Here is a 21,406-nt window from a genome sequence, read left to right as displayed (position 1 = left end):
TGAGTTTAAACACTTCTGCTGGCCACCAAACTCCCCAGACACGTACATTATGGAACGTATCTGAGATATCTTGCAATGTTCTGTTCAGAAGAGATCTCCACCCCCCTCGTACTCTTACGGGTTTATGGACACCTCTGCAAGATTCATGGAGTCATTTCCCTCCATCACTACTTCTGACATTAGTCGACTCGATGACACGTCACGTTGCGGCACTACTGCGTGATCGCGTGGGCTCTAAATGATATTAGACAGGTGTACCAGATTCTATAGCTCTCCAGTGTATATTTCGTATAAAATCAAAGATAGGTCACATTATACTGCAGTGACCCAAATTGTAAGTATAAATTAACGAAAATGTTAGATGAATGTCATTTTTTTGCATGAACGGTGAAACCTTGTATGTTGGTGCTGACACGATGGCAGGAATATGTGGAGTGACAGCAACGTTGACATGAGGATGATGGGCTGACTTATTAATGACCCAACGATACTTTTTTTAAATTTTGTGAATGTAACCATTCCTAATTTTGGTAATTGTGTCTCGTGATGAAATAATGGGCCAATGTTTCTGTAAAAATTCTTACTAGAAATTAATGCTGTGACTAACTTCTCCAAGGTCTTTCAAATTCCTGAAATGTGAAAGTAACAATTTATGCTATTGAAACGCGTTAGTTTCCAGCCACATTTCCTTCATAGGTTCTTTATTGCCATTCCCCAGAATGAAACAGAACTTCAGCATCTACAGTTTGGGTTATTTCTTCTACCGGTTAAATTGTATTAGGTGTAATTACTTGAGTGGACCTATCAATGACGCACACCAGTTTTGTGTATGTACAGCATACAGCTATTGACACTAAATCTGAAATAATATGAACGCTGTATGAGTACTGCCGAGATCAGCACGTTCACCGTTATTCTCACCTACTGCAAACATCTCATCAAATGTTGTTAATAACAGGCACACAACCGCTTGCAGGCAATAATGATTTATGAATTCACACAAACAGTTGAAGCAATATTTAATGACATTAACTCATCAGTCATCAGAGCCCAGTTCAACCCTATCACAGACAGGAGTCTTTGTTGCGACCTAAGCTGGTAACTAGCTATATATTAAATTTCAGACACCCCTTCGTATCCAAAATATCCACATATACTAATGCATTCTATATGACCAATAACAAAATTTTCCATTCTTTGGTTTCTTGGCTGGTGTTGCAATATTTGTGATGAGCAGTGTACATACCAGTAATGTTAGATGTTTCGTTTTCAGGCTCTCTGCACGCCCAGACGATTGAGTAGCTCTTGTAGTCTGTGTCCAGGACCCAGTATGGTGCTGCCACTGTCAACATAAACAAGCCAAACTCTGTGAACACCAAAACGCGTAAGTAGCCTTGCTACTACTCCTAATTTTGAAAGTTGCTTCTGCCAGTGAAAATAAAAAGTATGGGCTAGCTATTTATCGTATGTTACAGTTATTTATTTGTCTTATTTTGCAAGCCTAACGCAACTCACTGCAAGATTGGAATCAATAACATATTCTTAAGGTCACTACTCAATTTAGATCCTGTAGCACTAAAAAAACAACCAAAAAAATCACATTTTAAATTAAAATCTCGTCCGTAAAAGAGTACTGCATCGTGTTTACTAAATGGCTTACTTATTGTTGTCTAGTTGCAGGAGACTAATTACGATTAAACCGAACAATTTCTGTTGCGTCAAATTCTCCATACTCACCTGGTACACCTGGAAAGTGCACCGTGAGTTTGGCCTCTCCAGAGTTGAGGTCATCAAACTCGGCCCAGCCGATGATGTCGTTGAAGGCCCCCGCAGACGTGTTGTACATCGTGTTGTGTACGGTCACGTTGTTGTCTCCAGCCAGTGAGTACTCCGCCGTGACACACTGGGCGCCTGCCTCGAAGGGAGCCAGTCCGAACCTGGCGATCTCGTACCACACGCCCAGGTACTGCACACAGACAGGAGACACGATGGTCAGCAGCTGCTCAACAGTCACAAACTTACAGCTGAAACTACATTAACTACATCAAGTGTTAACCTAGAAGCTTAAAATACGGTCATAATGGGCTCTTCGTACGTACGCCCTGTTTTTTACATGCGGTGTGTCTTTGTGTTTATAGCCTTCGTTGAACTGCATTGCTTTCGTCTGATAAATAAAGGGCAATTCAAAATGAAACAGGGACATACCGAGATGTTCTTTCATTGGCAATTGAGACTGATAAGTGTATCATTCTGAGGTAAGGGACCCCAGCCTTTTAACTACCGAGTCGAAAGATATAAACGAAAATTCTTCTCACGTTCCACTTTAGGCTCGCGCAGCTCTGAGACTACGGTCCCCAGCTTGCGAAACCTTATCATGACGTATGTAATTCCCGCTGAATACTGTCCAATACCCTCCCCTAATTCCCCTGTTGGTGGACTAGTAGCGGCGCACTTAGCTTGAAATTATACATATCGAAAATCCTAAGCCTATGGGACACTAGTAATGAAATCCATTTACCTTGTTCAAAATTCACTAGCTTCTACATCTGCAACAGTTGTTCAAAACAGTATTCCCCGGCGTAACTGCAGATATGGCACCCTAGCACAAAGTTCTGTCGCATCCTTTCTAATAACCCCAGTGTCGTTTGAACAGAGTAGCAGGCAACGGGAATTCTTGCCAGAAGATTCTCTTCAGTCTCGACAGGCGTCTCGTACACAAGACTTTTCACACAGCCCTACAAGAAGTAATCAAGATGAATAAGATAACGTTAATCTGATGGCCACGAAAGAGAACCTCCTCTGTCTATCCACTTTTCATGAAATCTCTTATCCAGGGCATTCACGAACCCTCGGTTTAAAGTTGCGTGGGGGTCCATCGCATTGGAAACACATCCGTTGACGATTAATAACTGGGATACGTTCAAGAAACTTAGTCTTAACAACAACAGTACCGGTACATACATTCCACTGCCAGAGGTATTAGAACGAATTTCGTTTATAACTTTCGACTCGGCCGTTTCGGGACCAGAGTCGCTTAACTCGAATTGATACACTTACGCCTGTCCACCATCCCTGAAAGTTCGTAACATCATCACAGATCCACATTATAAAGAATTTTACATGCTGTATTTAAACCGTAGCGATCAATCGATAGGTATTGTAGAGAATATAAAAGAAAGTTCAAAATTTCAATCGTTTCGTAGGCTGAGTGTATCGGAAACTCAATTGTGCTATTGCAATGATGGAAGTGACAGAGCAAGAAACATTTACTACACGTCGCATTTTTCGCGATGACCCAACCTCCAGCATAAGAGCCGGCCGAAGTGGCCGTGCGGTTCTAGGCGCTGCAGTCTGGAACCGCGAGACCGCTACGGTCGCAGGTTCGAATCCTGCCTCGGGCAAGGATGTGTGTGATGTCCTTAGGTTAGTTAGGTTTAACTAGTTCTAAGTTCTAGGGGACTAATGACCTCAGAAGTTGAGTCCCATATTGCTCAGAGCCATTTGAACCATTTTAACCAGCATAAGTGACAATGTTATCCGGCACAGCATAGGATCATAGGATACCGAAAAACCCTAGTAAGTAATTGCATATCAACAAAACTCGTCGACAGTTAATGCGTTCTGTGCGATTTCAGCACAAAAACTGTACAGTGAATTTTTCGTGATTGAGCAAAGTGTTGGCATGCTTGATGCCTCAGCTGCACACCGATTATAGCTCCCAGCGAGATGGGTCTCCTGTACAATAAGGCATGGGAATTCGTACATTTTTAAATCAAGATCTTCCAAACTCTTGGCTCGGTCGTAGTGAACATAACGACATTGTCTTCTGCTTTTGTCTACCTACATCCCGTGGATTTCTTTTTATGAGGTCAGGTGAAAGACATTATGTACTACTTTTTTTGCCGAAAACAATTCAAGATTTGAAAATGCGACTTTTTGATAGCTCTCGCTGTGCCTCTATATCTGCTTCAGATTGTATGGTCTGAAATGGATTATTGCTGATACGTCGTCCGTTGTGACTAAGCGGAGTGATACAGAACTCCTGAAAAGTACATAAAAATTTTTACACTCTCTGTTATTCTTATCGGTGTATCACTATTCATTAAATAGTTACAGCCATTTGTAATCGCTATATTCATTTTAAACTGCCCTGGACATTGGCAGATGCTGCAGCACTATGAGCGACACGGAATACTGTTTTGCCGGCTGATGCACCCTCCCCACCTCCACAGTACACAGAATGGATACTAAGTAATACTCATCTTGGACATACGTCTCTTAAATATAGAGTGATAAGGTCTTATAGATTTATTTAAATTAGTTGGCATCTGACGTCTGAGGTCGAATGTTGCCGCGCTGTCGCGCCAAATACTGTCTACAGGCAATCTCACCAGTGCTCTGCTCTCTGCAGCGTTGAAAAATCGCCTCCAAGTATCGCATGAAAGAAAACTTGAAGTTCACTTGTGGTATCCACCTAAGCACGCAAAAATTTTGTTCTTAGTTTTAAATAGGGCGAGAGTTACGTTAATTTTTTGAACCAGGGGAAGTTTTCTCGGTCGCAAACTTATCACGTGATATCGCGTAAGCAACTGAAATCACTGAAACAATTTCTTTTATTTTAATTAACAAACTACGGCACTCAATTACTGATCTTTCCAAAGATGTGGAACACTTTGGATCTGCAGTGTATACACTTCGAAAAACAGCTTTTTTCACAATTTTCTTAAAAACTAGCATTTAAAAAATATGAAGCTTAAAGTCTCTACATCCTACAATAATCATGTACAAATGTATGAAATTCACATGTTATATACATCTCACTAGTGTCTCTAAGCATGTTAGAAAACTAATCTTAATTTAATCGTTTTCTTTCTTGAAATAAGCAAAATTTCCGCGACCGGAAATATTTCATTCTTACGAAATCACTGGCAAAATGTTTTGCACAGTACAAGTGGCGACACAGTGGGCGCAAACGAAGCCAGGCTGTCTGGTGCATCGCTGGAGGGGGTAGTCGGACAGTAGCTGTTCAAAAATGGCTCTGAACGCTATGTGCCTTAACATCTAAGGGCTTCAGTCCCCTAGAACTTAGAACTACTTAAACCTAACTAACCCAAGGACACCACACACATCCATGCCCGAGGCAGGATTCGAACCTGCGACCGTAGCGGTCGCGCTGTTCCACACTGAATCGCCTAGAACCGCTCGGCCACACTGGCCGGCACAGTAGTCGTGCCAGCAAGTCTGTGATTTTCTCTCCGTACCTAATCTAACTCGGGTATCTCGATAACATAACTGTCCGCTCTTTATCCATCGATACAGCACATTATACAGGTCCTTAGCTGTCAGAGACAGCGTATCCGCACCACGCATTTTTTCGTTTTTTAAATATTAATTGTTAATATTTTTAAAATGATTATAATAACACTGTTTAGGATTATGTGCGCATTATCGCGTAGTATTTTTAAAGCACTGAAAATAACAGATCACATGGAAATGTGTGTAGTTTCGAATGTCTCAAGACTATATTCGACGTAATTATACACTGATAACCCAAAATAGTATGACCTCTGCCCACCGCGAGGTTGGATACCACCTGGTGACGCGCTATGAAGAGTATGCGAGCGCAGCGGTGAAATCCATTGAGATAAGCAACTTTGTCAGAGGACAGACTATTATTACGCAAAGCCTGTGAACGAGTATCTCGAAAACACGAAGCTGGTCGAATGTTCACGTGCTACTGTCGTGAGCATCTACAGAAAGAGGTGGGAGAACAATGAAACTAACACCGTTAAATGGTTGGACGTCCACGACTCCTTACAAGATGTGGGGTTCAGAGGCTTGTCTTCTCTGGAAAGTAGGATAGATGGTGTTCTTTGGCATCTCTGCCGAAAGAGCAAAATGCTGGCGCACGACCAAGTATTTTGGAGCACACCGTTCAGTACACATATCTGAACATGGAGCTCCGTAGCAGACCACCCCTACATGTTCACATGTTCACCCAACGACATGGTCAGTTACGATTGCAGTGGGCACGGGACCATCAGGATTCGACCGTCCATGAATGGAAACGTTTCGGTTCTTCGGGTGAAACACATTTTTGGTACACTAGGTCAATGGTCGTCTCCACAAACGCAGTCACTGAGGTGAACGGAACTCGAACTGCGCAGCGCGACACGGACGCAGGCTGCTGGGAGCAGTATTATACTATGGAAGAAATTCTGCGCTTGCATGGGACCTGTGGTAGTAATCGAAGATACGCTGATAGCTGTGAACCACCAGTGTCCCTACATGCTTGATGTCTTATCCAACAGCGATGTCTTTCAGCAGTATAATTTTCCCTGTCTCGGAACGAGAACCATGCTACACTAATGGTTCAAATGGTTCAAATGGCTCTGAGCACTATGGGACTTAACAGCTGTGGTCATCAGTCCCCTAGAACTTAGAACTACTTAAACCTAACTAACCTAAGGACATCACAAACATCCATGCCCGAGGCAGGATTCGAACTTGCGACCGTAGCAGTCGCGCGGTTCCGGACTGCGCGCCTAGAACCACGAGACCACCGCGGCCGGCTGCTACACTAATTTCAGGAGCATTATACCGAACTCACGTCGATGTCTTAGCGACCAAATTCGCCAGATCTAAATCCTGTGAACCGATCTGGGACACTATCGGGTGCCATCACCGCGTATACAAGTCAGCGAGTCGTTATTTACGCAAATTAAATGACTGTGCATTGACAAATGGCTCTGAGCACTATGGGACTTAACTTCTAAGGTCATTAATCCCCTAGAACTTAGAACTACTTAATCCTAACTAACCTAAGGACATCACACACATCCATGCCCAAGGCCGGATTCGAACCTGCGACCGTAGCGGTCGCGTGGTTCCAGACTGTGCATTGACATCTAACGCTACATACTGCCACAAGCCAACAGAGGTGAATTAGCCACAGTGTCAGAGTGGTTCAGTGGTTGCCTGCACGGTAGCTCAGCGTGTACGGTCGGAGGGTTAGCTGCCCTCCGTGATTAAAAAAATAAAAAAAAACTGAGTGAATGGATCACCGATGAACTAGTATGGGCGTCATGAGACGTCCGCCCCGAACAAATGCAACGAACAATAACGATCAAAATATTTCTTTAAGTGGCTAGCGCATCTGCCTACTTGGCATAAAACGCAGGTTCGAATCCTGTCATTCCTACACATTTTAATTCATTGCTTCAGCCTATATTCATTATCATGGATAAATTTGAGACTTAATATTTCTCTGGACCACCCTCTATGAACCATGGACCTTGCCGTTGGTGGGGAGGCTTGCGTGCCTCAGCGATACAGATAGCCGTACCGTAGGTGCAACCACAACGGAGGGGTATCTGTTGAGAGGCCAGACAAACGTGTGGTTCCTCAAGAGGGCAGCAGCCTTTTCAGTAGTTGCAAGGGCAACAGTCTGAATGATTAACTGATCTGGCCTTGTAACAATAACCAAAATGTCCTGGCTGTGCTGGTACTGCGAACGGCTGAAAGCAAGGGAAAACTACGGCCGTAATTTTTCCCGAGGGAATGCAGCTTTACTGTATGATTAAATGATGATGGCGTCCTCTTGGGTAAAATATTCCGGAGGTAAAATAGTCCCCCATTCGGATCTCCGGGCGGGGACTACTCAAGAGGACGTCGTTATCGGGAGAAAGAAAACTGGTATTCTACGGATCGGAGCGTGGAATGTCAGATCCTTTAATCGGGCAGGTAGGTTAGAAAATTTAAAAAGGGAAATGGATAGGTTAAAGTTAGATATAGTGGGAATTAGTGAAGTTCGGTGGCAGGAAGAACAAGACTTCTGGTCAGGTGACAACAGGGTTATAAACACAAAATCAAATAGGGGTAATGCAAGAGTAGGTTTAATAATCAATAGGAAAATAGGAATGCGGGTAAGCTACTACAAACAGCATAGTGAGCGCATTGTTGTGGCCAAGATAGATACGAAGCCCACACCTACTTCAGTAATACAAGTTTATATGCCAACTAGCTCTGCAGATGACGAAGAAATTGAAGAAATGTATGATAAAATAAAAGAAATTATTCAGATAGTGAAGGGTGACGAAAATTTAATAGTCATGGGTGACTGGAATTCGGTTGTAGGAAAAGGGAGAGAAGGATTGGGGCTAAGAAATGAAAGAGGAAGCCGCCTGGTAGAATTTTGCACAGAGCACAACTTAATCATAGCTAACACTTGGTTCAAGAATCATAAAAGAAGGCTGTATACATGGAAGAAGCCTGGAGATACTGACAGGTTTCAGATAGAGTATATAGTGGTAAGACAGAGATTTAGGAACCAGGTTTTAAATTGTGAGACATTTCCAGGGGCAGATGTGGACTCTGACCACAATCTATTGGTTATGACCTGTAGATTAAAACTGAATAAATTGCAAAAAGGTGGGAATTTAAGGAGATGGGACCTCGATAAACTGAAAGAACCAGAGGTTGTACAGAGTTTCAGGAAGAGCATAAGGGAACAATTGACAGGAATTGGGGAAAGAAATACAGTAGAAGAAGAATGGGTAGCTTTGAGGGATGAAGTAGTGAAGGTAGCAGAGGATCAAGTAGGTAAAAAGACGAGGGCTAGTAGAAATCCTTGGGTAACAGAAGAAATATTGAATTTAACTGATGAAAGGAGAAAATATAAAAATGCAGTAAATGAAGCAGGCAAAAAGGAATACGAGGTTCGCCGATGACATTGTAATTCTGTCAGAGACATCAAAGGACTAGGAAGAGCAGTTGAACGGAATGGATAGGGTCTTGAAAGGAGGATATAAGATGAACATCAACAAAAGCAAAACGAGGATAATGGAATGTAGTCTAATTAAGTCGGGTGATGCTGAGGGAATTAGATTAGGAAATGAGACACTTAAAGTAGTAAAGGAGTTTTACTATTTGGGGAGCAAAATAACTGATGATGGTCGAAGTAGAGAGGATATAAAATGTAGACTGGCAATGGAAAGGAAAGCGTTTCTGAAGAAGAGAAATTTGTTAACATCGAATATAGATTTAAGTGTCAGGAAGTCGTTTCTGCAAGTATTTGTATGGAGTGTAGTCATGTATGGAAGTGAAACATGGACGATAAATAGTTTGGACAAGAAGAGAATAGAAGCTTTCGAAATGTGGTGCTACAGAAGAATGCTGCAGATTAGATGGGTAGATCACATAACTAATGAGGAAGTATTGAATAGGATTGGGGAGAAGAGAAGTTTGTGGCACAACTTGACCAGAAGAAGGGATCGGTTGGTAGGACATGTTCTGAGGCATCAAGCGATCACCAATTTAGCATTGGAGGGCAGCGTGGAGGGTAAAAATCGTAGAGGGAGACCAAGAGATGAATACACTAAGCAGATTCAGACGGATGTATGTTGCAGTAGGCACTGGGAGATGAAGAAGCTTGCACAGGATAGAGTAGCATGGAGAGCTGCATCAAACCAGTCTCAGGACTGAAGACCACAACAACAACATGTCTCTGGAACATGTAATTTCATGTGATTAATTTATCACCTGCTCCTAAGGTACAGGCAGAATTATCCCCATTTCGTTCAATGCTAAGGTGATTTTTCAGTGTTGGAGAGCCTCTGTAGTATTGATACGAGTTAAGAATGGGAACAGTAAGATGGTCGGAGTCGTGCTAGGGTAATCTTATGATGGCGTTGTAAGCAGGTAACCAGCTAACGAAATAAATTCATATTGTAGGGCATCTCCAATTTTGTAATTTTTTATTTTTTATTATTATTTTCAATTCAGAACTGTGAACGGTTAATTGTTGTCGATCCTGAGAGTATGACTGTCAGTTTAATTTCGTTGCTCACAGCCTATTTTAAACTTACACAACTGTTGTTAATACCTGATTACTGTATGTTTGTGTAGGACATAGTTCAAAAGTAACATGCGTACAAAATAATAACCAAGGTCGACACATGTACCTCAGAAGCGTTGAAAGGCTGCACAGCTGCTTTGTCGCATCCAGCAGCGTCGCCGTCACCAACCAAGAGGACTACGCCGGCCACCGCTAGGAGCAGCAGCGTCGGCCCTGAAAGTCGCATGGTGGCGATGAACCGGTCGGTCGTTCCTGTAACAGTACGTGTCATGCGTTACACTGAAGCCACCTAGCTGCATCTTTGTTTATATATTTCTTGTTCGCTTCTCGTTACACATTTCACATGCACTCCTGTCTCTTGCAAGTAGTAACAAGTTTGGCAGTTGTATCATCACTCCAATGAGCCATGTGCAAATCTACAAGAATCAGAACCGACTGATAAGAGTGTGTGTGTGTGTGTGTGTGTTTGTGTGAGAGAGAGAGAGATCGCATTTTGACAGTGAACTACTCATGATATCCACAACACAGACGGTTTGTTAGACGTTGTTCTGTGGGACGCCACTGTTTATCGAGTGGGTTAGGGGACCCATTTAATATCCCCTTCGACTGACCAACTCCTGTAAATAATTTTAGTAACTCTTCAGCTAAAAAAATTTGTTCAACCACGTGTAATTACCAAATCAGCCGCAATTGGTTCAAATGGCTCTGAGCACTATGCGACTTAACTTCTGAGGTCATCAGTCGCCTAGAACTTAGAACTAATTAAATCTAACTAACCTAAGGACATCACACACATCCATGCCCGAGGCAGGATTCAAACCTGCGACTGTAGTGGTCGCTCGGGTCCAGACTGTAGCGTCTAGAACCGCACGGCCACTCCGGCGGGCCAGCCGCGATTCGACTAAATTATTGGACTAGCGCGAGTCAACCTACACTGTTGGAATGTACCTGGTATTGGCTGCCAGAATGATTGTATTAAATTTCTGTGACAAGTGGAAACGTCCCTTGACAAATACACCAGGGAAAACCTCTTTTGAATGCTTCACCTTTTATTTCGTAATTTTCCTACAACGTTATATGCAAGAAGTGTTACAGAAATTACAACAACGCGGTGGTCTAATGGGAGCAACATTCTTAACATAAGAATCTGCGCTCTGAAGCTAGTTCATCAACACTAAAGTACTTATTCCTGCCACCGTGAAGTGATTGTTTTCGAGCTACGAATCATGATCAAATTCGAACTTTTCTTTATTTTCTAATATTGTACATTACCTTGTCAGTCTGTAATCAAGGCCATTATATCATCATTCTAAATGCTGTGATAGTATCCTGACTTTTTGTGAGGTATTTTCTCTGCCCGCAAGCCACCCCCTGTTCAGAAAATAACGTCCATCAAGATTAAACAACGAATATTCTGAATTCTGCTGACCATCTCTATTAGCTAAGTGTCCTTTATGACCTGACAAGAAACTCATTAGTTCAACAGCGCCCATAACCGGGTGCAAGTAGGGAATCTTCCCCTTGCTTTTAGGGAAAGGAAAATATATACCGTAGTCAGGCACTTTTCTTTCAAGAAAATGATTTAAAAATCGTTACACGGTGGATTATAACAGGATCGGGAATGGAGCTTTTTATGGCTTCTTACAAGTCGCCATTCGTCTTTCAGAATACTAAAAACTTTACGTACCCTCTAATCATGCCTCTCCCCTTCCCCCCGCCCCCTTACAAACCATCGAATGGGCTCTCTTGCATTAGTTTCCAGCTTTACATTAATGATACGCTTAACAGGACTGGACTTTTATTGTTTTTTTGCGCAAGAATCAACTACTAAGGTCTTGTATGCTTATTTAACCATTATTGACCATATAGTCTTTCATTACTGTGTTCCTAGTTGTGGGAAGCACTACTGGGAAAACAGGCAATTGATGGATACTTCAAAACGAACTTTTAACAGTTTGGTGCTTCTAATTTCCAGCGACTAGATACCAGAAGTGTAGCTGAGTCATTTGAGCAATTTTTCGATGAATGAGGCATAGGTGACATTATCAAGGAAACGAACAGGTGTGCTTTACCTATCACCCTATCCTTTGTCTGAGGAAATCATATGTTTGTTAGTACTTCTAGTCCTTAGTGGGTACAATTAATTGCTAACAAAGAGGATGAATTGGGGACATCGAGTGCAGTCATAATAAGTTAGTGTATAATGCAATGAGTAGAAATAGACTTTAATTGATCCTTTAGTTAAATTTTTTCGGTAATGATGACTTCGATCAAACAATTATTCATCACCAAATACAAAAACTGCTACAGTTGTAAAAATTATTTATTTCTAAAGCGGAAAGCCAACCAGATTTCACGAATTTAAAATTTTAGAAATCCTTGTATCAATGGAGCGTAAACAATGAACGGTATAAAATGTCCTGAAACCAACTAAAATTCAATAAAGCAATCTCTATCGCAAAAGAAACTTATTTAGATTGGCATCCCGTTCGGTCTATTATTTAGTGACAGTGATAACTTGTGGAAAATTCTCCCTGTTATTGCTTATCGTAACAGAAATTTTGAAAATATTTTCATCTGAAAAAAATTGTCCTGGATGAAAGCAGTGAGGCATTGCCTGGAACAATTTTTTCGAATAAGCCAGTCCGCTTCCGATGCAAAGGTCTGATCACTGAATGCACCTTGAGGTTACCCAGTGGACTTTGAAAGGCCAGTAAATTGTTCAGGGTCCCAAGACAGAGAAGGTTTACGGCAAAATAACTGTACCTCTCATAAAACTGACTGAAGATCTAACTCTAAAACCGAAGTGATAAATTTCGCGTTTAAGAAATCGTTCACGCAGGAGAACTGTGCAACCTTACCGTAGTTTGACCATCCCACAGGGTCCCGTATAGACAACATAGTAATAAGTACCCCTAGCGTGGAGAAACAACTGAAAGAGTCGAAAACAAACAAGTCGCCAAGTTCGGATGGAATCCCAACTCGGTTTTTCAAAGCGTGCTAGCGCATTTCCCCCTTACATAGCTAGCATTTATCGCGAAACTCTCGCCCAGCGCAAGTTCCCAACGACTGGAAAAAAGCGCATGTCAATCCCGCATATAAGAAGGGCAAAAGAATGGTCCCACAAAATTACAGACCAGTATCCTTAACATCTGTTTCCTGCAGGATTGTAGAACATATTTTGAATTCGAATATAACAAAGTTCCTAGAGACGAAAAAGCTTATGTCCACGGCTTTATAAAGCATTGCTCATGTGAATCTCAGCTTTCCCTTTCCTCACATGATATACTGCTCGCTGTGGACGAAAGGCAACAGGCAGGTCCCGTATTTCTAGAATGGCGACTGTTAACGAAGGTACGAGCATATGGAATAGTTTCTCACATATGTTGTCCTCGACGGCCAGTGTTCGTCAGAGACAAGGGTTTCGTCAAGAGCGTCCCAGAGAAGTGTGATAGGACCACTATTATTTTGTATGCAGCGTGTTACAAAAAGGTACGGCCAAACTTTCAGGAAAACATTCCTTACACACAAAGAAAGAAAATATGTAATGTGGACATGTGTCCGGAAACGCTTACTTTCCATGTTAGAGCTCAGTTTATTACTTCCCTTCAAATCACATTAATCATGGAATGGAAACACACAGCAACAGAACGTACTTCAAACGTGACTTCAAACACTTTGTTACAGGAAATGTTCAAAATGTTCTCCGTTAGCGAGGATACATGCATCCACCCTCCGTCGCATGGAATCCCTGATGCGCTGATGCAGCCCTGGAGAATGGCGTATTGTATCACAGCCGACCACAATACGAGCTTTCAAATGCCCCCATAAATGAAAGTCAAGAGGGTTGAGGTCAGGAGAGCGTGGAGGCCATGGAATTGGTCCGCCTCTACCAATCCATCGGTCACCGAATCTGTTGTTGAGAAGCGTACGAACACTTCGACTGAAATGTGCAGGAGCTCCATCGTGCATGAACCACATGTTGTGTCGTACTTGTAAAGTCACATGTTCTAGCAGCACAGGTAGAGTATCCCGTATGAAATCATGAGAACGTGCTCCATTGAGCGTAGGTGGAAGAACATGAGGCCCAATCAAGACATCACCAACAATGCCTGCCCAAACGTTCACAGAAAATCTGTGTTGATGACGTGATTGCACAATTGCGTGCGGATTCTCGTCAGCCCACACATGTTGATTGTGGAAAGTTACAATTTGATCACGTTGGTTGAAGCCTCATCCGTAAAGAGAACATTTGCACTGAAATTAGGATTGACACATTGTTGGATGAACCATTATCAGAAGTGTACCCGTGGAGGCCAATCAGCTGCTGATAGTGCCTGCACACGCTGTACATGGTACGGAAACAACTGGTTCTCCCGTAGCTCTCTCCATACAAAGACGTGGTCAACGTTACCTTGTACAGCAGAAACTTCTCTGACGTTGACATTAGGGTTATCGTCAACTGCACGAAGAATTGCCTCGTCCATTGCAGGTGTCCTCGTCTTTCTAGGTCTTCCCCAGTTGCAAGTCATAGGCTGGAATGTTCCGTGCTCCCTAAGACGCCGATCAATTGCTTCGAACGTCTTCCTGTCGGGACACCTTCGTTCTGGAAATCTGTCTCGATACAAACGCACCGCGCCACGGCTATTGCCCCGTGCTAATCCATACATCAAATGGGCATCTGACAACTCCGCATTTGTAAACATTGCACTGACTGCAAAACCACGTTCGTGATGAACACTAACCTGTTGATGCTACGTACTGATGTGCTTCATGCTAGTACTGTAGAGCTATGAGTCGCATGTCAACACAAGCACCGAAGTCAACATTACCTTCCTTCAATTGGGCCAACTGGCGGTGAATCGAGGAAGTACAGTACATACTGACGGAACCAAAATGAGCTCTAACATGGAAATTAAGCGTTTCCGGACACATGTCCACATACCATCTTTTCTTTATTTTGTGAGGAATATTTCCTGAAAGTTTGACCGTACCTTTTTGTAACACCCGGTATATATAAATGATTTGGCGGACAGGGCGGTTGTCTGCTGATGATGCTTTGGTATACGGGAAGGTGTCGCCCTTGAGTGACTGTTGGGTTGTTGGTGTGACGAACGGCAGCTGGTTCTAAATGCAGAAAAATATAACTTAATGCGGATGAGTAGGGAAAACAAACCCGTAACGTTCGCTGCAAGCGATGTGAACGGTATAGAAGACAACGCAGTCTGTGGGTGCGCCATTCTGTACGTCGTCTTTCTGCTGTAAGCGTGTGCTGTTCACAACGTGCACGTGTGCTGTAGACAACATTGTTTATTCCTTAGAACAGAGGATTTTTCTGGTGTTGGAATTCCACCGCCTAGAACACAGTGTTGTTGCCACAAGACGAAGTTTTCAACGGAGGTTTAACGTAACCAAAGGACCGAAAAGCGATACAATAAAGGATCTGTTTGAAAAATTTCAACGGACTGGGAACGTGACGGATGAACGTGCTGGAAAGGTAGGGCGACCGCGTACGGCAACCACAGAGGGCAACGCGCAGCTAGTGCAGCAGATGATCCAACAGCGGCCTCGGGTTTCCGTTCGCCGTGTTGCAGCTGCGGTCCAAATGACGCCAACGTCACGTATCGTCTCATGCGCCAGAGTTTACACCTCTGTCCATACAAAATTCAAACGTGGCAACCCCTCAGCGCCGCTACCATTGCTGCACGAGAGACGTTCGCTAACGATATAGTGCACAGGATTGAAGACGGCGATATGCATGTGGGCAGCATTTGGTTTACTGACGAAGCTTATTTTTACCTGGACGGCTTCGTCAACAAACTGGCGCATATGGGGAACCGAAAAGCCCCATGTTGCAGTCCCATCGTCCCTGCATCCTCAAAAAGCACTGGTCTGGGCCGCCATTTCTTCCAAAGGAATCATAGGCCCATTTTTCAGATCCGAAACGATTACTGCATCACGCTATCAGGACATTCTTCGTGAATTTGTGGCGGTACAAACTGCCTTAGACGACACTGCGAACACCTCGTGGTTTATGCAAGATGGTGCCCGGCCACATCGCACGGCCGACGTCTTTAATTTCCTGAATGAATATTTCGATGATCGTGTGATTGCTTTGGGCTATCCGAAACATACAGGAGGCGGCGTGGATTGGCCTTCCTATTGGCCAGACATGAACCCCTGTGACTTCTTTGTGTGGGGACACTTGAAAGACCAGGTGTACCGCCAGAATCCAGAAACAATTGAACAGCTGAAGCAGTACATCTCATCTGCATGTGAAGCCATTCCGCCAGACACGTTGTCAAAGGTTTCGGGTAATTTCATTCAGAGACTACGCCATATTATTGCTACGCATGGTGGATATGTGGAAAATATCGTACTATAGAGTTTCCCAGACCGCAGCGCCATCTGTTGTTGAAAATTGTAACTACTGTAATTTCGAAAGTTTGTCTGCCTGAAAATGTACTGTTGTCCCAAGCATATTGCAACAAACGGTGTATTTCTATCACTGCTCGTTTAGTTTTTATTGCCGTTTCAAATTTACCGACCATTTTGAAACACCCTGTATATATCTGAACGTAACGTTGCGAAGCGATACGAGATGGAACGGACATGTGAGGATTGTGGTAGGGAAGGCGAAGGGTTGACTTCGGTTTATTGGGAGAATTTTAGTAAAGTGTGGTTCATCTGTAAAGGAGACCGCAAATAGAACACTAGTAATCGACTTATGTTTAAGTTCTGCTCAAGTGTTTGGATCCGCACCAGCTCGGGTTAAAGAAAGACATCGAAGCAATCCAGAAGGGGCTGTTAGATTTATTACCGGTAGGTTCGATCACCACGCAAGTGATACGGGGGTGCTTCTCGAACTCGAATGGGAATCCCTGACGGGAAGGCGACGTTCTTTTCGAGGAATACTATTGAGAAAATTCAGAGAACCGGCATTTGAAGCTGAACACACTACGATCATACTGCCACTAACATGAATTTCGCTAAAAGGCCGCGAAGAAAAGATACGACAAAGTAGGGCTCATACGGAGTTATATAGACATGCTATTTTTCCCTCGCTCGGGAACAAACGATTAGTAGCGGTACAGCTGACCCTCCGCCATGCGCCGTACGGTCGCTTGCGGAGTATGTAGGTAGATGCAGATGCAATCCATAAATGAAATCGCTTCAATTTCACTTCTATTTTGACAAATTGTTTACAAGTTTTAATTTGCTAATTTTTTTGAGAGATAAGATTTTGTAGATAATTGTATCCCCGAAAGTTGTTTTTTGCCGAGAAAGAAGGAATTCTTACATACAAAAACAAACCTGCTTGTTTCTGTGAAAATGGCATCCAGCTCCGTTGTTTCTACAGCACAAAACACAACTGGTGTGAATCCGGTAGCTGGTGTTAAAAGATATTCTCAGCAGTCAAGGAAACACACTGAAGTCCTCGACCCTCCATCCTAACAGTATACAACAAGTACTTGAGTGGAACTGATCGAAAGAATCAACATGAGAATCAACAGAGGATTAAAGTCCATAATTTGAAATGGTACTGCTCTCTGTACAGTTGTTTCCTAACGCAAAAATTGGAATACAATCTCGCATGCAGATTTTCAAAGAGAAACTGCGCAGGTGTACTTGAGGAGGAATGCGACGCCACCGAATGGACCTGGACAAACCCTCTGTAATATCACATTTTATTACGGAAATGACAATATCACATATTGAGTTTGTCTGCAGGAACCAAAGATGTTAGTCCTAGCATAAGGAAAGCGTACATTATCATTGCATTTTCTCTGATTTTTATTATCTCTGTTGTTGAATGTAATGTTAATGACTCCGATTTAGTTCTTGCTACGATAAGGACGAAGGGAACTTATAACTGTGAATATTACATATTACAGCTCGATAATAAGAATAAAAGTTGTATTCATAGAAGAAATAAACGAGTTATCATCTCTGATATAAAATTATACGACACTCGAACGTAAGTATTACTCTTTCTAGTCATCCTAATTACTATAGAAGGTTTCAGCTACACTACGTCGACGTGGAGTTAAAGAGACGCTGGGGAGATTGGCGAACGAACCTGCGAATAAACACGGAGGCTTTTAACTGACTCAAGAACATGCAGCAAGAAATCTGTCACAGCTCTTTACCAACTTATTACCACACGACAAAACACATGCACACAAGGCGAGTTTAGTTTCATTGTACATTTCAGTACACCGTTTGAAAACCAAGAATACAAGCTAATTTTGTCTATAAAACCATAAAATACAGTAAAAGTAACAATATACCAGCATTCCAGTATTCTATCAGTTGAACTCCGGTTTGAAGGAATGAAGCACATAATTGTGGAAATGCCGGAACTCAAAAGAAGACATTGTGCTTGAATAAACTGTTAAGACATCAGCAATTACCAAGCGTGAGAAATGTTATGTGCGGCTATGAGTTGAATGATAAGCTATTTATGATACTAATTAATTTGGTGTTTCCGTTTTCGATTTGCAATTTCCACTAATGTTTAATTTGTACAAAATTCAGTACAAAAATGTGTTCCGTTCAAAAATGTATATTCTTTCCATGTTTATTTATGTTTTTATCTCAACAGTACTTAATGTTACATATGTGGTGTGGTATATTAAAAATGGAAAGGTAAAAATTGCTTTTTGATTTAAATGTTTCTTTTTGAATGTAACAAACGAGGAAAAGGCAATACATGTAAAAAATTAACAATAAATTGATTCGGGTACTAATCGGTTAACAGTAACCACAGGCTTTTCACAAATGATAAAATGGAGAACTACCTGAAAAAAACTGCACAAACATTCAACCAGGTCTTCTAATATTTCAAACTGGTGCGAAGATAGTAACTTGCATTCGATGTTCACGAATGTTAAACTGTATCCTTCCCTGTTCCAGTCACGAATGGCACATGGGAAGGCTCCGTATGATGCCTAATTCCTCGTACCGGTCATTTCGTGAGGCGTTCTTAGAGGAAAGTAATATGGTTCACGACTCTTCTTGGAACGCACGCTCTCGAAATGTCAACATTTAACTCCACAACGCCTGTCTCGTAGCGTCTGCCACTGCAGCTTAAATTGATTGATAGATGCAAATATTCCACAGACAGATTAGTCATATGGTTTCAAGAATTTACCAAGAGAGATGGCGCAGTGATGAGCACACTGCACTCGTATTCGGATATCCTAATTTAGGTTTTCCGTGATTTCCCTAAATCGCTTCAGGCAAATGCGGGGATGGTTCCTTTGAAAGGGCACGGCCGACTTCCTTGCCCATACTTCCCTAAGCTGCTGGGACCCATGACCTGGCTGTTTGGTCCGCTTCCTCTAATCAGCCAACGAACCAAGAGCCAGTTTTAAGTGAGCAATCTAGTAATATACTACAATCCTCTATGTATTGCTTCAGTAGTGATTGCGGGGACAAATTTATATTACAGCGCACAAGGAGACGTTTACTCCGTCAACGTTAACTGCTCATGTTACTATGTTCCCATGTTTTACATCAGTATGGAAGCTACAAGACGGTTTTCTACTACTGCCAGAATTCAAATTAAAACTCGTCCGAATTGAGTGTCGCAAAAACAGTGCGCTTTACCGGTCTTGACTACAGGAACCATACTGATTATAGACACAAAAGTACACTGGTGTGCAAAACTTAGGAACTAAAGTAACTTTTGCACGATGTATCACTGCCAAGTAATATAGCTCGATGAAACTTGGACGGTACAGTACGTAGTGTAGTATAGAAGGCAACTGAAAGAACTACACATTGGGGCGTACAGAAATGACACTTTTATTGCCGGCCGGAGTAGCCGAGCGGTTCTAGGCGCCACAGCCGGGAACCGCGAGACCGCTACGGTCGCAGGTTCAAATCCTGCCTCGGGCATGGATGTGTGTGTTGTCCTTAGGTTAGTTAGGCTGAAGTAGTTCTAAGTTCTAGGGGACTGATGACCTCAGAAGTTAAGTCCCATAGTGCTCAGCGCCATTTGAAACATTTTTGAACACTTTTATTCAAAGATAATAATAAATTTTGCTTAATCGTATGGCTACGGCTCCCCGTCGGGCAGGCCGTTCGCCGCGTGCCGGTCTTTCAATTTGACGCCACTTCGGCGACCTGCAGTCGATGAGGATGAAAGGATGACGATGAGGACAGCACAACACCCAGTCCCCGGGCAGAGAAAATTCCCCGACCCAGCCGGGAATCAAACCCGGGACCGGAAGATTAACAATCTGTCACGCTGACCATTCAGCTACCGGGGGCGGACTGAAGATAACAATTACTATGAAGTCACAGATATTTATATGCTCCCCTGGACATTACAAAAGACGGAAAATGGTTCTTAATAGGGTATGTGATCACCACAAATGGCAATGTATGCTCTGAAACGCGCACCAATGTTGGTTAGTAAGGAGTTTTTGTGGAAGGGCGTTTGATTCCTCTTCCAGCGCGGATGATAACTGCTGGATTGTCGATGTGCATGTGGACGTACTGCAATACGTGTTCCCAACGCATCCCACACGTTCTCGATGGGATTTAAATCGGGGGAACGGACTGAGCAGCCCATCCGCCGATTATCTTCTCGTTCCAAGAGCACCTCTACTTGCGCTTTTCGGTGCGATCGCGCATTGTCATGTATCAAGTCAGAACTGAATGCACCCCTGAAAAGACGTGCGTAGAGAAGGAGTACAGTGTCGCAATAACGTTGACAGGTGACTGTACCGCATTCAAAGATTCACAGGCCAGTACACTCATGCAACATTATGCCTCCTCACACCACAACATCTGAGCCACCAGAGCGATCACGTTTGACAGTGATCCTGGGTGAATTATGTGTTCGCATCTCTAGTCATACGACAGTACGTCCTGAATCTCTACTCAGACTGAATCTGATATCATCCGACCACACTGCTCGTTTGTTGTCCCTATGCTCTTGGCATCGTCGCAAACGGTTCTGCCAATGTCCCGGTGTGAAAGAAACACAGCGACGTACTGATCCTCACACAAAGGGGCCACTCCCATGCAGTGGAGGGTGAGATTTCTTGCCTTGCAGTTCTGTTACATGTGGTTGCACTTGCAACCGCTGTTTGACTTGGGACACTTCTTGCCTGTTGCACAATGCGGCGGTGACCTGCTACTGCAGTTGACCGTGGTCGACCGCATCCTCTCCTTTCGGCAGCAATGCCTGTGTTATGGAACGCTCCCAATGAACGAAAAACAATGCTGTGAATAATACCGAGCTCTTGGGCTACACTCGTCACACCTCGTCCTTGTAGTGTCCTGACGAATCTCTCCGTTGTGAAGTCACCCATATTTTGTCTCCGGGCCGCGTTTTAATTACGAACAAGCCGGCCGATGTGGCCGAGCGGTTCTAGGCACTTCAGTCTGGAACCGCACGACCGCCACAGTGGCAGGTTCGAATCCTGCCTCGTGCATGGACGTGTGTGATGTCCTTAGGTTAGTTAGGTTTAAGTAGTTCTAAGTTCTAGAGGACTGATGACCTCAGATGTTCCATAGTGCTCAGAGCCATTTGAA

General features: G+C 43.1%; 1 protein-coding gene across 1 annotated transcript in view; it reads right to left on the bottom strand.

The window, feature by feature from the left end:
* Nucleotides 1-21,406, bottom strand: part of LOC126180393 (uncharacterized) — a 144,698-nt gene that overhangs the window by 100,179 nt on the left and 23,113 nt on the right. Inside the window, exons 2-4 of the mRNA XM_049924690.1 lie at nucleotides 9,963-10,108; nucleotides 1,738-1,966; nucleotides 1,247-1,342 (exon numbers count right to left, since the gene is read on the bottom strand). Of these exons, the coding sequence (XP_049780647.1) occupies nucleotides 1,247-1,342; nucleotides 1,738-1,966; nucleotides 9,963-10,082 (445 nt within the window). The 5' untranslated portion in view covers nucleotides 10,083-10,108. The remainder of the gene's footprint in view (nucleotides 1-1,246; nucleotides 1,343-1,737; nucleotides 1,967-9,962; nucleotides 10,109-21,406) is intronic.

The sequence above is a fragment of the Schistocerca cancellata genome, chromosome 1 (assembly GCF_023864275.1).
Source record: "Schistocerca cancellata isolate TAMUIC-IGC-003103 chromosome 1, iqSchCanc2.1, whole genome shotgun sequence".
Taxonomy (NCBI): Eukaryota; Metazoa; Arthropoda; class Insecta; order Orthoptera; family Acrididae; genus Schistocerca; species Schistocerca cancellata.
Note: the sequence above shows the minus strand (reverse complement) of the source record. Positions and strands in the feature narration are given on the sequence as shown.